The following is a 15,401-nucleotide window of genomic DNA, read 5'->3' as shown; positions in this document are numbered from 1 at the left end:
AGGAGAGGCAAGGCGAGGCGAGACGTGCAGGTCGCCCCCGGCCCGCGGGGAGTCCACCCCTGCACAGGGCCGGGGCCGGGCCGGCCCCACCGCTCCCTCACAGCCCCTGAGCAGCCGCTGCCGCGACGGGGCTGCCCCTGGCGCCGCCGGTCCGCACCTGCCGAGCCGCCGCGGCGGCTCCCGCAGCGCCCACAGCACGTAGAAGGCGAGGCCGCTCTCCTGGGCGTTGCGCCCCGGCCTCGGCCGGGCCCGGCGGCAGGCAGGCAGCATGGCGGCGAGCGGGTGCATGGGCCGCGGGGTGCCGCCATTAAGGCGCCGCGGCACAGCTGCGGGCGGCTGCCGGCCATCCGCCGCCCCCGGCCTCCCTGCGGAGGCACTCGGCGGGGCCCGCCCCGGCCGCACCGCCTTGGTCGGCGCTAGGAGCGCCCGAGGTTGCTGTGCCCCCGTTCACGGCAGTGCCCGGGGGGTGGCCCTGGCAGCAGGGAGGAAGACGGGAGAGCAAGACCAGCAGCTCTGGCTGTCCTAAGCCAGGCCCACCCTCGCCTCCGTAGCAAATTACGCTCATTGCTAGAGCCCAAGCCACACGTCCCTTTCTGGGCAGGGGTTGTTTGCCGATTCCTAAATGATGGTATCTGTACACATTTCTTGTAGCTCTCATAAAAAGGAGCAGGTGTAAAACCTGCTTCTCTTATCCACAGGCAGGGCTACCACCAAGAGAAGGCAGGATAGTGGCAGATCCTCTTTAAACAGTAATTAAATCTGTGTATGTGTTACTACAGAGAGTCCGCTGTGTACCCAATACCACCTGTATGCTAAGCTCAAAACTGCTGTTGATAACCAAACACCACTAAAATGGTGGCGACAGGGCTTCAGCAGCCAACGAGTGATACTCTCCATGTGCAGCTGAAACAGGGAAGAGTCACTTCCCAAGCCTGCTGCGAGACCTTCACCGAGCGGCTTGTCATCAGAGCATTTCTGCTGCAGCCCAACCACAAAATTTACAGAAAGGGTGGGAAAGAACTAACCTTGTGAAATTTCATGTCACTTCCCTGCATCCCCACCAAGTTGCTTAGTTTTCCTCTCGGCCATATGCCAAGGACAGGGATTCATGTTCAGTGCGTGGTAGTCAAGTAGCTGTAGTGCTGTTTCTTCAGGGGTCTTAAATCAAGTCTAACTTGGCAGAGTCATCTATTGTCATCTGTAGAGTTATCTATTTGATCAACTTGCTTTATGATTGCTCCTGCCGATCAATTATTTTATAAAAGTGCTCCAAGGAAACACAGGACTAGAACAGAGACAACGGAACTTCTGCAGCACTTGTCCTACTAAGCTTCGTAACGAGACAAGTGAGGAAGGATGGCTCGGGCTGCAGGTATCATTCCTCATTTTGACCAGCAGGTGCTTCTTTCAGACCATGTAAATAAAGTCTTCATAGTAAGATAAAGTTGATGGGCAAGCAACTATGAGGAGCTATGAAGGGCAAACACTTTTCTCTAGATAATTTAATCAGTACCTGGTAACTGAAGAGATGTTTTTAATCCTTCAAATTGAAAGCTGAAGCAACGGAACAGCTAGCTATAGGGGATCTCTGCAAATGGAGGTGAAAAGTACCAATATGAAGCACTGGAGGGTAAAGCGTTCAAACTCTACCCATGTCCATGATACGAGCTTGGCTACTTGCTTATTCCTCTCCAATTCTTCAGGCATTCAGTACAATCTCAAGCATTGCAGAGAATTTGAAGAATTAAAAAGAAAATCCCAGGAAGTAATTTTAACAGACAGAAAATTTCCTGGCTGGAACCATCATCACCAGCTGACAACAGAGCACTTCCCTATCCATTTGCAACCAGAATGTGCAGTACACTGAAAAGTACATTTTGAGTATTTGCCTCTTCTCTGCTTATAAAACCAAGTTTAATTGTATTCTTGTTTTGATGGAAAGTCTGTAGTTCAATTTTTTATATCAAGACACTCACTTGCATTAAACAGAAGACAAAGTTCGTTGCATAGTGAAAAGTTTATTTAAAGGGTGTAAGTTCCAATATACTATTACAAATCAGCCACAACACATCAAATATAAACAATACAAACCAAACATAGAAGGAATGCAAGCACACTATAAATATAGTCTTCATATGTGCCCTTCAGCAAGAGGTTCAGTGCCACATTTTGTTAAAATATCCTCTCCTCCATTTAAAACTCATATCTTGGGAGGACATGAAAAGCAAACAGCTGGTGCCGAGAACTCAATTTTGAAATCACAGGACATCAAAAATATTCACATCACATAGATAAGGACTGACAGACAACCATCACAGTTCACAAGAATATAGGTCTGAAAAAGGTATGACCAGCTACAAGATGCTCCCCATTGAAAGACTATGCTAGCAGCTTGGAGCAGCGAGTCGAGAGTAGACTGCTTCCCTCTGAGGAGAGCAGATACTCACCAGGGCGTCCTGGAGGTTGCAGGGAGATCATTTCCAGCTATTTATAATTTCCAAACGCAGCTCCTTTACTTGGCAAAGCCTCCTTAGCTCTGAGCTTAATGGTTGGCATCCAGCTTCTTGCCCAAGTAACTTGACTGACCATTCCAGATTGGCTTAAACCCGATAACCCTCGCTGATGGATCACAAAATTCTTCCTCTCTCCCTACCTGATAAAGGATACATTTCTTGTGATGAAGCTTCTGAGAAAGCAACCTGTAAAATCCAGAACAGAACGCAGAAGAGCCAAGGGGAGTCAGACCCACCGTCCACCAGGCCTGATGTTGTGTCTTCAGCTGCAACAGCACCAGTGTTTCAGAAGAAGTTGCCAGAGACTTTTTGGAGGCAAACATGGAATAACCCCACAGAAAATTCTCCTCCTAGCAAGATGTACTTGAACTCTGCAGTTTTATGTACCTTCTAAAATTTTATTTAGTAGGTATTTACTGCAAATCAACTTATTTAGATAAATGACTTAGCTCTTTGACTCCTGCTCAACTCTTGGCTTCTTTCACAGTCTAATTAGCCAATGTATTTAACATGATCAGTTCCCCGTTTTTCATTCTAGCAGTAGAGATGTTCTGCTACATCTACATGACATTGTCACACCCAATATTTTCCCAGATATGAGAAAAAGAGAAGCAGTCTGTTCTTTCACACTTGTAGATCAAAACAAATTTTTTTGCTTTGGTCTCTTATCCAGCCTCAATACACATAAGCACACACCACTCACAACGCTGAATTCAGACACTCTTTTTAGAGAAAATGATGAATGGCCAGAAGGAATGCTCTTCTGTGTCTATCTAGTGTTCCTCTGGTCCTCAGGTTTAGCATTAGCATATCAAAAGGAATAGTCCTCTGGTGTTCCTCGATATCTGACAGCAGCATATGACTTTAAAAGGCAAAGATCTTATGGCGCCAGGAAACTCAAACACCATTCTACTACTCAACTTACAGCAACAAGGCAGTCTAATGAACAGCTTAAATCTCCAGGAACAGCCTACAGGGGTTTTCCTTGCCTGACCTTAGGAAGTGCCTCCCCTCTGCCCAAATGGGCAGAGAAACAAGAAATCCCTTGGATTAATGACATCTACGGCTCTTATTTCAGACATGCTCCTTGTTCCTAAGGCACCTTGTGATGAATCCTCTGTAGAGTGGCTTTAGTGGGCATAGTGAGACAAGGAAGGGCATAAGCAGTGGGGATAAAAGTCAACTGATTTAGGAATTCATTCTCTACCCTAATTCCCCACAAGAATGAGTAAGTCTTTAAGCAACTAGACATGTGACAAGGTTCATCTCTAACTCAACTCACCAGGTCCAGCACCACAATAACTGACCCACTGCAGGCCATAGATGAAGGTTACATGCACCCACAGTTACAAGGAGACATGCGCACAGGGTATAGCCAAAAAGAAAGGCGCGTGGCTGTCTTCTGGACTCTGTTGCATAGTAACTCGACTTTCTTCTTAGCACCTGAAGTCAGACAACTAAACTCTTTCTCTTATGCATTTTCATCTTACCTGTTCATGTAAACGGCTGATCACCAATAATAATCTACGTAACTATTAAATGGGCCCCAAGCATTAATTTCCAACTAGCCTATGTCTGACACCAATAACCTTTCACAAGAATACATATTACAGGCCTCCAAAGAGTTTGAGAGTAAATTAAATCAGTACAAGTGGTCCCCGATTTAAGCAATTTTAACTCTCTGTCCTCAGTAAAACACATACATTTTAAACTCCTACTGCTACATTACACCTAAAGGGAAAAAAAGAGAAAACAATGGAGAGCTTATGACCTTCTTTGACATAAAAAAGATGCCCAACAGATTATGGCCATTATTATAAATAAACAATTATACAAGCTAATTTTTATACAAGTCCTGCACTACAGGACTATCTTATATCTCTGGCTGAACACGTAAATCTTATTTCTAGATCTAAGTTACATTCAAAACAAAATGGAAAACCATTTTGTGCTTTCACAAAATAAACCCAAAATGCAAAAGAAGCTTCTTCCTTGATTTAGCTTTTTGAATTTCTAGACGCAATTTACAGGGAGAAGAAACACATTTTAAAAACCTATCTGAAATCTTCCTTCCACAGAAACAAAGAAGGAATTTTCCTTTCTCAAGGATTAATTTCCCTCTTTGAAGTGCAACTGCCTTTTTAATTCATTTTTCTTTCTATACCCAAGGTCTAGTTCCAAACGTGTCCAATTAAAGTAATAAGAGTTTCCTTATTATGCAAAAATAAAATATCCTTATTCTCACTATGTTGCTACAACGGAAGGATTATAATCTATTTTTTTTGTATAGCCAGATAGCAGGAGTGGATACAAATCCAGGAGATACACCAAACTGAAAAAAAAGACACATGAGAAATAAGATCACTTCTTTGAACCAACTATGGGTTCGATTTTGAATGGGAATGGCCGCTTTTAATCACTAGCCACACAGCCAAGCTATTGGATTTATCAGAAAATGAATAAAGACTATATATATCCTTCCAAAGGGAAGTTGTCACTTGGATAATGAATGCTATCTGAACACCTGAGAAACAACATGTAATATGGAAATTAAAAAAAAATAAACAAAAAGAGGAATTATCCTGTACAAGCTTCACATCTGTGAAGCTTCCGTTTCCTGCAGATGAACTATTCTGTGCCTAAAACTATCTTGTGTTCATAAGAGATACCAGACACTCTGGGAAACTTAAGCAGTGAAATAACACACACTGAACGCTTTCAGTTGCACTGCAGCAGCCCTATCTGTGGGCACGCTGCATTTGCAGACCGGGCACATGCTGATTGGGATGACATACCATATTCAATGCTGCTGTTGGACTTAAGTCACTGAGACAGGCACAGTTCCAAACAAATGACCTGAGCCTTATTAAAGGTTGGTCCACACTTCAGAAAGCTAGAACTGAGCAATTGGATTACCATCTACAGAGCAACTTATCTTAACTAAAACCACTAACTAATGCCTTGAAAACCAGCACATGCTATTTATGTGTCAGTGAGTGATCAAAATTGGTTGTGAGGCAGGCCTATTAACTTCTTAAAATATAAGAAAATGAATTTCGAACCTTAATATAAGCAACAGACAGACAGGAGGGGGAAGTAGCTGCGAGTTAGCAACACGGAGGCCACACTATAAGGGAAACAGTTTTTTAGTGGAGATAACCCACTAGCCTGCAATAAGCCATGCGACTGAGGATCAATAATTCTGGAATATCTAATGTATGTACAGGTCAGAGTTCCCTTCAACATAAATAAATCCTAATTAGAAAGTGGAGTGGGTGTCAGACAGTGCATCATACATTAATCAGCAAGTGCACGCAGAGTTCTGTGGATCTCACAGCAAAGGACCAAAGGCAGTCATTGAGTGGGGCAGTGCTGACATTGTGATCAGACTGAAGGGTCTTTTCTATCTTCTTCTGTTCAGTGTCTAGGAACTTGATAGACAAAGGACGAGGAAAAAAAAAAAGAGCACGCCTTACCCAAGTTGCTCAGGCCTCATTCAAGTGCTGTACAAAGGCCACAGGATGGTCCTTTATCTCCCCCAAGAGAGGCTAAAGGAAGGAATAGTCCTCCCCAAGCTGTTAAATGACAGAACATCTTACTCTGATAGATACCAAGTCTCCCTGCAAGGTTGTCCTGTGGTTGCCCCCGCTTGAATAAGGCAGCTTTGCAGTTCACCCCCTGCCCAGGTGCATGCTTTCTCTTTTGAGAAAGGCGGCTGTTTTCTCCCATCTCAGGGCCCAAAGCAGCAACAACTCTGCTCCCTGCCTGCTCACCCAAAAAGCCACTGTGCTCCGTTGCATTTCCAAAGAACCAATGTCCTTTGCATTTCCACTCCTCCTGCTCCCAGCTTGGGCTGCTCTCTTTCTTACTGTTTTGACCTACTAAGTGCTCTAGGGCAGTGAATAAGTAAACAGAGATAGTTAAAAGAAGAGCTTGAATATGGAGCAAATTGCACAGCATTACAATATAGCCTTAATAGGAAATATGTGGCCCTCCTACGAGAGAAATCTTTGGCTTTAACTACCCCAAAATAATTTTGTCCATCATCCCCTCTCAATAGAAGGAACGGACCAAGTAGAGGTGTTTTACCTGGAGGATTTAAAAATAAAACTCAGAACTTTACTAGAATCACCATGCAAACAGCCGTTTTGTGTCTCTGCAAAGAGGTATCAAAATGTAAATACAGCAGTATTCTTAGAAAAGAGAATGTTTTCAAGTTAGAAGTATTAAAATAAACAACAGTTACAGATAAACATCATTTAAAATTCATTTCTTGAAGGATTAACTTAATCCTTGTTCAACTCTGCCAGTACTTGAGCAGGTGATCACTAATGCCATCATTAGCCACCAAAACATGCCAAGGAGCTCCATCCTTTACCATGTGGTCAGGGTTAGCAATGGCCTTGCTGATTCTGGTTCACAGAAAGGATTGATTAAATCCCACACCTTTTGAGTTTCTGAGCACAGATGTTCTTTTCTAACAATACCTTTGCAACAGCAATAGCAGCTAACAAGCTACACTTCTCTGGGGAGCCTTCTCCTTGCTACATATGGTATCCAGCTGGCAGCAATACCAGTGAACCTACATGCTACTACTAAGAAACATTTCCTGTATGTTTATTGGTTGTACTCCAACCTTTTTGTATTTATTCAGCACAGCAGTAAGTAATTTCTTCTGCTTCACATCTGGATTACAGAAAAAACTTTTGGTGGTCACTGAAGTTTTAATCATCTACATATCCCTACAATCAACAGGTATAACATCCAATTCTTAATCTGTAGGAAAACCTTCTTATGGACTTATATATGTGCACCCTCCCCCCACCCCCTGTTCAAACACATGCTGTGACTGCCCTTTGGGGCCCACCTGTTGTGGCATGGCCTAGCCACTGCAGCACGGGCTGCCGCTGGTCAGCTGCGCTCCCACCCACCCGCGTGAAGGAAGCGCTGGCTGCTGGTGACATGTAGTAGTGGTAGAGGATGAGATTATTAGTGGCTAGGTGACAAGCCAGCTGTGCTTTCGGCTCATTGCAGCTGACAGCTGCCCTCTAGTGACGCAGATGCAGCAGGAGAGTTGGAAAAGTTATTCACAAAATAGTAACAGATCAAGAATATTTTCACTTCATTTCGTACCAGCGCAACAGATTGAAACCACGACCACCTGAACCTGGCCTCTGGGCATTTACCGGCTGTGACATGAATGTCCAGCCTGATGCCTGCACAGAGCAGACCTCCCGAAGTTTTACAGAAAGAGCAGCTGCCTGTGGACAACCAGGCAGTCACAACTACCTTTCTCCACTGGGCAGCGGGGAAGGAGGGTGTGGGGAGAAACCAGTTAGTGTCTGAAGAGGAGCTGGCAGCATTGTGCCTTGGTTCTGTCACATGGCAGTGCCCATCAGGCGGTACCAGGGCTAGGTGGCAGCCTGCTACACTCACCATTACCTGCCTGCTGTCCCTGCCCCTTCCCGTTTCTTCAGCTAGTGTAATAGACGTGAAAGAACAGAGTCTTATTGCGGAGGAGAGAGTACGAGTTATCGAATTTCAGCAGGTAGATGCCCTCGCCTGGGTACTCGTGGCTGCCTGCCTGCACCTCCCGATGGCTGTTCCTCCGATACACAGGCATGATCTCTCCATAGCGGTTCCGCAGATAGCTTTTGGAACCCCTTTCCACGTCACCAACAGGGGAGAGTCCTGAATGGGAGAGAGGAGACAAGTAAGCAGGCCAGAGCCCGTTAAGCCACTAGGTAGTCCAGAAAAAGATCAGCAAGACGAGAATGCAGCAGAGGAATGCAGATATATGAAAGGCTAACTATGATAGCATTACCCGTAGCATCTGCTCTGACCTTTCTGCAAAGAATACCCACAAAGTCCAGCTTTCCTTATCATGACAAAGGATATGCTGAGAACCAGTTCGCTTGGGAATACTGATGGGACAGTATCCACTTGCCTGCTAGCCTGGTCTCCTCTCCTTGGACTTACCTTTTAGACACCTCACTGCTTTTATACACACAACAGTGGTGCAGTGATATAGACTTGAAGCAAAAGAAAGGCAAGAAAGCTTTAGCTATAACCTCACTGTGTTTATATCCTCAATTCCTCATACAGGAACCGCTTTGGAGAACCTGCAAAATTAATTTCAGACACCAACCCCCCCAGCTACACTGGTCACACATCCACTGAAACCACAGAAGAGGCAACACCACTCTGTGTTTCACAAGTACAAAGACACAGGTAGCAATCCTCTCAAATGCAGTCAGCAGGAGCTACTGATGTACTGGGGGGGGGGGGGGTGTGGGAACAACCAAACAAAAAAACCCCAGAAACAAAATCTTTTTGCTTCTATTCACCACCAGAAATTTCTCAGTCTGAGAGGCTAAGAAAAACAGTAAAGTTAAAATTTCAGACCCTAATCTTTTTATCAGCTAGAAGTTGAAAAAGTGAATTCTGATTTTATTTTTCAATGTGTTCAATTTTAAGAACGCTCTTGGAGAGGGACAGCCATTGACATATGCTGAAGCAGGAAGGGCTAAATGCTTTCTCATCACAGCCTAACCAAGAACACAAAAGGCTGCAGAGATAACAAGTGGGCTGAGTAAAAAAAGTAGATGGAAATTACAGCATCTGACAGACTCTCTCAGCAGCATGGCAACAAACACCACAAATTAACCCTTATAAGCTCTGCACTAACCTTCAATTTCCTCCTCCTCCTCTTCATCCTCCTCATCACTGGATTCGCTGACCTGAACAGTAATGGCAGTGCTAGTAACCGTGGTCCAGTCAAAATAGACTCCAAACCCAATGTCGTAGTCATCTGTAGCAAACTCCCAGCAAATGCATTTCCCATCAGGATGGGTTGGCACGCGGACTGTCACCACCTCGCCTCGCTTCACCACCATCCGGCCATTCTTCTCTTTTCCCATCTTGGCTTTGAATTCCTTCATCTTCTCAGTGGTCCACATGGTGGGTGGAGCCAGAGGGGGAGGCTGAGCTGAGACAAGGGAGAAGATCATGGGCTCACCTGACTTTTCACTACTGACAAACTGTTATCTGAAAACAGTGAAGCTATTTCTGATAAGGCTTTTGCATTCTGGAGCCTGCTCCCAGAAGCCTTGGATGTGAAGTTTTCCCACTTGCTAGCCAGGAGCCCAAATTTCCAGCAGGAATTAGCAGTGTCTCCAGGATAGCCTCTGCTCTTCTCTAACCAGGGCAGGCACTTAAAAAGTGGCCCCAAGAAGTGTTTTCCTCTCAGAACTCACCTTTCCTCTGCTCCCCAAGGAGGTCTGCAGTCTCCAGCTCAGCTGAAAGGATATCCACAGCACCAGTGTGATCTGACTGAATCATGACTATATCCCCTGCTCCTTGAGGTACATGGTAGTTGGTTATCCGAACAACAGCTTCCTGCACAAAACACATAAGAAACGTCGTCACAAAGACCATCCTGGTAAGAAAGTCCCAAGTTGGATTTAAAACAACTCGTTAGTAATTCAGGCATCTTTCTGAAGCCAAGTCAGACCCTGCAGAAGCTTCTATTAGTTAAAAAGAACTGGCTGGCTCCGAGACACCTCTCTGCATTATTTCCCCCACAGCATCAAAGTCATGGAAGTCAAATGCTGTGTTAGTCTCACAAATTACACACCCCTTGGCCTCCCCAGGAGTCCCTGGACAGGCACGTCTTTGCATCTGCCTCACAGTTAATTGTCACCTCTCAACAAAGCAACAGCCTTACAGATTTAGCTGACTACTCTTGGAAAGAATTCCCAAGACACAATCTCTCTAGGGAAAGCCTTTCAGCTCTGTGTGCGTGTAGACTACACCCACAATCAAACTGTCATTTGCTGTGTCCTAGTTAAAAATCCATCTGGTTCACTAGGGCCAGCCCTCTCTCCTTGTATATGCAAACTCACAGCTCCTGAGCTGGGTGCCACTTGCACAGGTTTTCCCAACTGTATCTGTAATGCAAACAAATTGGCTGCTCACCAAAAGAAGCAAAAGATGACAGTGTCACTTTCAGTTCCCTCTTCCATAAATCTGCAAGAAGGGAATTCCCAGAAGCCCCAGACAAGAGGCAGAAGGTGAGAATAACCTTGAAGTCTTAGCGAGCCAAAAACTGCAAGAAAGCGAGGGCTAGCCGAAGACACAAGAGGGATTTTGCAAATCAAACTGGTAACATTTACTTCCCGCTAATGTATAGAAAGAAAATATAACTGAACCTATGTTAATACCACTTTTGTCTTAACACAATCCTTAAAACCTCAGTCCCATAGCCATAAGCACAGCAGTAGGGTGGAAGAACTATTGCTGCACCTCTGTCCTTACTTTCAGACATAAGAAACACCCACCTACCTCTTTGAGGGACTGGATTTGGTCAGGCAGCTTGTCTTCTAGTTCAGCCACTTCCTGGTCCTCCAAAGTGCCAGCTTCTTTCTTCAAATCTTCTGTCACGCCCGCACTCACAAGCGACCCAATCTGCGACCTTTCGGAGGAAGAGAGCACTACAATTCAGCACTTGCACCCAGGGTACAGCCAGCAGAGGAATCACTCTGCTCTGGAACTCGAATTCAAATGGACTGAAGGGAATAAGATTCTGTGGTCAGCACCTGCCAACCGCACAAAGAGCCCTTTGCAACCCAGTCCTGCCCTCATTTCCACGTGACTATCTTCCATGTGAGCCAGAGGGAGCAACTTCAGTGAGATACTCCGTATTTACCGTCCTTTAGACAGCAGTAATTCACTGCACTCACCCCACAGCATGCTAGCTCACCAACACTGTACTAAGTGCAGAAATCAGTAGCAACTTTTCTGCTCAAGAAAGGACAACTTCTTTTATGCCAGCTACTACATGACATCTGCATATTACATCAGAGGTCAACTGGGTCAGTGAAAGGATTCAAAACAGTTTTTACAGCCATCCTGAATATGTCCTCTATTTAAGTGGCCCATTATGCCTTTCCTATTAGCAATCCTAAGAGACAGAGGGAGCACCCAGGTGTCTCTCTGCCATACTCAAATATGCTGCACAGACAAGCAAGCCATAAGACATAAAACAGCAGCACAATAATAGCAAAGAGGTCCAAGTACTGCGCTGTGACAAGAGGAGGTGGACATATTAGAACAAAAAGAAAGGTACATAGCAGGAAAAGAATGGGCAAGAAAGGAAACATCTTCAGCATTCATTCTCTCTTGAGGACTTTCTTCTAAATTATATTAAAAAAATGCTGGGTATTGTCTATAGCTGGAAAGAGTTATCATCCCAAATGAACTCAGAGGGATGCCAGAAGAATCTGCCCTGTCATACTCTCGGATACTATGTGAAACTTTCATGAGAAGCAACCTCGTCTTTAACGAGAATAGAAACAGTTGCCCTTTTGAAAAGCAAATCCTCCTGTAAAACCAATGTGAACTGTCTTGGTCTAAAGGATCAGAAACATGAGAACACAGCAGTAATGGCAAATATGCGCATTTCCTCAAATGCCTCCTTTCAGAAATGAGAAATATGCTCATTAGCAAGGGAGCAGACTATCAGTATAGTGTGGAATAATTTAAAAAAATAATTAAAAAAAAAACATACACAGCTCAACTCAGACGCATTCCTTGCTGCATCCATAGAGAGGACTAGAACAGGGCAAATATGGCTTTTGTTTCCAAATCTTTACTCCTATGGGGGTACAGATTTTATCCAGAAATAAAGCCATTTCTTACTTAAATTCTCTCAACAGTGTGATTTCCTTTCCTAGAAATGGCATGATAGACCAGAAGGTCTGTAAGAAAAACTCAAATGAGCTGAATACCAGGATACACAAAATGGCAGCAGATGGACAATATAAGAAAAGAAGGGACACTTGGAGGGGATAATTTTTTAAGGGAAGAACTCTCACAGTGATCCGTAACTATTTCTCTGGCAGCCCAGGACAAATTTGGACTTCTATGCCATCATTTTCCAGCCCACTTGCTTTTTAGCTTAGCAGTTGCATGATCACACCTAGAAGGGCTATTTGGTCACTTGGTACCATAGGTGCGCATATCTGCTCAAAAGGCTCTCCATCAACATATGAGCTAACAGCTTGGGAATTTTTTCCTCCAGACGCTCCTGAAGCCCAAGAGTCTCACTGAAAGATTAGGAAGAGCTACACAAGCTTTATAAGCAAATTTACAAAGACAGAGTTCAGCTGATTCCTCCTCACACAACCCTCTTGGACCACCCCTGTCCCTTTCAAAGGATATCTAACTTAGACAAATTTATCGGGTAACATTCACAAGTATCCAGCACGTACTTTGGCCATTTTGCTCACAGTCTATATTAATCTCTTCGAAGAAAGTTAGAGGACATAATAAAGAGATGGAAGAACACATGTTTGGAGTTAAGAAGGCTGATATAGATGTCATTAACATCAAGTCAAGATGGCATCAAACTGCTGTTTTAGTAAGTAGGGTGGTTTGTTGGGTTTTTTTGCCGGATTTTTTTTTCCCCTCTTTTTCAATGAGGTTGTGGTTTATCTACTGTCTGATGTAATTAACTCCCACATTTCTGAAATTGTATCCTGTGCAACAAACGTATAATGGCAAATGAAACTCCACTGCATACGGTATTAGTGCTTGTAACCAATGCAATGACTTGGTCACAAGCACCACATGCCCAATAGATACTAACAAGCCAAACATCTGATAACAGGGTCGATCAGCAGCATTAATGAAGGAGTGACATAGAAACACAGGGTGAAGGAAAAAAAAAAAACAACGTTGTCAGGAAAACAGTAAAAGGTGTTTTCTTGTTCAGCTTCCACCAGCATTATAGACAGTGGGAATGCTTAATTATTAAAATAACCTTCAGACAGGATAGAGAAAATTTCCTGCTTAAAGTTTATTAGCTCTTACAATGGACTACGAAACCTTGCAGGGTTCCTTCCAAGCTGAATGATTCTGTGATTTGAATAGCTGAGCCATGAACTACACTTCTTCATTTCATAAGCTTTAAAACAAGCTTAAGCCTGTAAGAACAGCCCCTCCTATACTGATTCCAGTATATACTGTCCCAAAGCAGACAATTCAGTCTCCAGTCCCTTCTCTTCACCTGCACAGAATCAAGTGCCATACGGAGGAGGTCACAGGGGCGAAACAGACTGTCATGCCTGTGGGCCACAATACATAAAAATATTTTCCTACCCGCTCTGCGAAGTACTGGACTCCAAAGAATCAACCAGCTGACCTGCAGGCTCTGTCTTTTGGGCTGGGTCTTCATTTTCTAACAACAAATTGAATATACGGAGAGAAGGTGAAATAAATTTCGGTCTTTAGGATATACAAACAGGAGGAAAAACTACAGCCATCACTCGTACGTTGATAAGGTCACATGGCTGTGTAACGAAGAGCTGTGCCAACCAGTTTTTCATGTTATGAGCTGTATCTAGCACAGAACAATGATTTTTAATCGTCTCAACCCTAGGAAAGGGAGAACAAAAACCCATGCAAGTTTTTGGTGCAGAACCACTCTCAGAAGCAGTGTTCATTCAGGAACCACCGATTCTAGCTTTAGAAGGACAGAACAAGGCCAAATTTCATCACGTAAAACTGGGCTGACAAAGCCCTGGAAAAAGCAATCATGCAGCGGTTCCCACAGGGCACTGATGGGATGGAAATTCCCAGGTCACTGTAAAAGGACCATCTATAAAGATGGCTCCTGGTCTCCCCCGAGTCTCCTGAGCTCTGGGAAAACTCTGTCCCCACACAACTGCGGTATGCGCTCCACAGTCCCGCTGTCTGATCGCATTAAGGCAGTGAACTGGGCATGGACAAGTTCCAGCTTTTGCAGCTCTCTGATGATACGCTTTACAGCCGCTGGCCATTTCGTGGAGTCAATTCAAAGCTGGGAGGCACCTCCAGCCCACGGGCATACAGCACCAGGCCCCCAGCCCACGGCAGAGAACGCATGGCAGGGGTAGTCCAGCTCCCGGCTAGACGGGGCCTCTTTCACCAGGGAAAGCACCCTGTCTCTAATAAACCTCCATCAATCCTCGCTCTTTCCACTGCGGGGAAGTAACGCCGGGCACTGTCGCTGTAGTTCCAGGCGCTCGGGCGGCAGGTGGGCCGAGCACCCCGGGGGGCAGCGGCGGTGCGGGCCCGCCCTAGGCGCAGGTGCCAGCTGCTGAAGGGCACGCCCAGACATCACAGCCTGCCCCTTTCCCCCCACACCCGGTACGGCAAATGTTAGCCAGGGACTAAGTCCCGATGCTGCTCTTCGCAAGGGGTACGGTATTTTCACCGAAGCAAACTGCCACCGTGGACATAACGCCTCTCCGGGAGAAACAAGGAAACCCACCACGGAAAGGAAACTCACGGCATTCTCCCTGGCCGTTAAGGCCAAAGCTAAAATACGCGCCCCCGGGCCTGCCGCCTCACCGCCGGCAGCCCCTCGCGCACTGCCCGGCACCCCGCGGGCAGCCCGCCCCGCCGCCGGGGGGGGAGTGTCCTCCTCAGGGACCCCGGCCGGGCTGCAAGCGCTCGCCGCCGGCGGGAGGGAAGCGCGCAGGCGGGGAGCCGCTCCCGCCACCCTCTCCCCTGATGAGCCCGTACCTGAGGGGACCTGAGGCGCGGGGCCGCCGCGGCCGCCCGGCGCCCCGACGGCCGGGGGCTCGAAGCGGGAGCCGGCGGCGGCGGCCAGCACGTCCGACATGGGCAGGGCTGAGCAGGCGGCCGGCGCGCGCGGAGCCGAAGGCGGCAGCCCGCCACGGCGGAAAGAGCCGAGCGGGACCGAAGCGCTGCGGCCGCCGCCGGCGGAAACACCCGAGTGGAGGGGCGGCAAGAGCCGATCGGGTGCGTGCGACCAGGCAGAAGGGAGAGGGTGGTACCGCGGTGCTCATCACTCAGCCTCCCCCCTCAACAACGCAGCCAATC

At 46.1% G+C, this 15,401-nt stretch overlaps 1 protein-coding gene across 2 annotated transcripts; it reads right to left on the bottom strand.

The window, feature by feature from the left end:
• Nucleotides 1–2,002: 2,002 nt before the first annotated feature.
• TMED8 (transmembrane p24 trafficking protein family member 8) lies at nt 2,003–15,373 on the bottom strand. Of its 2 annotated transcripts, XM_075151433.1 has the most exons (7): nt 15,081–15,301; nt 13,674–13,752; nt 10,857–10,986; nt 9,770–9,911; nt 9,202–9,501; nt 7,950–8,204; nt 2,003–4,845 (listed from the first exon to the last, which is right to left on the bottom strand). In XM_075151433.1, the coding sequence occupies exons 1-6, from the start codon at nt 15,178–15,180 to the stop codon at nt 7,987–7,989; spliced, it is 969 nt and encodes a 322-aa protein (XP_075007534.1). In that variant the 5' UTR covers nt 15,181–15,301; the 3' UTR covers nt 2,003–4,845; nt 7,950–7,986. The 2 variants fall into 2 exon arrangements, with proteins under 2 accessions (XP_075007534.1, XP_075007535.1); XM_075151434.1 differs by having other exon boundaries at nt 2,003–8,204; nt 15,081–15,373.
• Between the last annotated feature and the right edge of the window lie 28 nt (nt 15,374–15,401).

This window comes from Calonectris borealis, chromosome 5 (assembly GCF_964195595.1).
Source record: "Calonectris borealis chromosome 5, bCalBor7.hap1.2, whole genome shotgun sequence".
Classification (NCBI taxonomy): domain Eukaryota; kingdom Metazoa; phylum Chordata; class Aves; order Procellariiformes; family Procellariidae; genus Calonectris; species Calonectris borealis.
The sequence above is the reverse complement of the archived record's forward strand: the minus strand, read 5'-3'. Positions and strand labels throughout refer to the sequence as shown.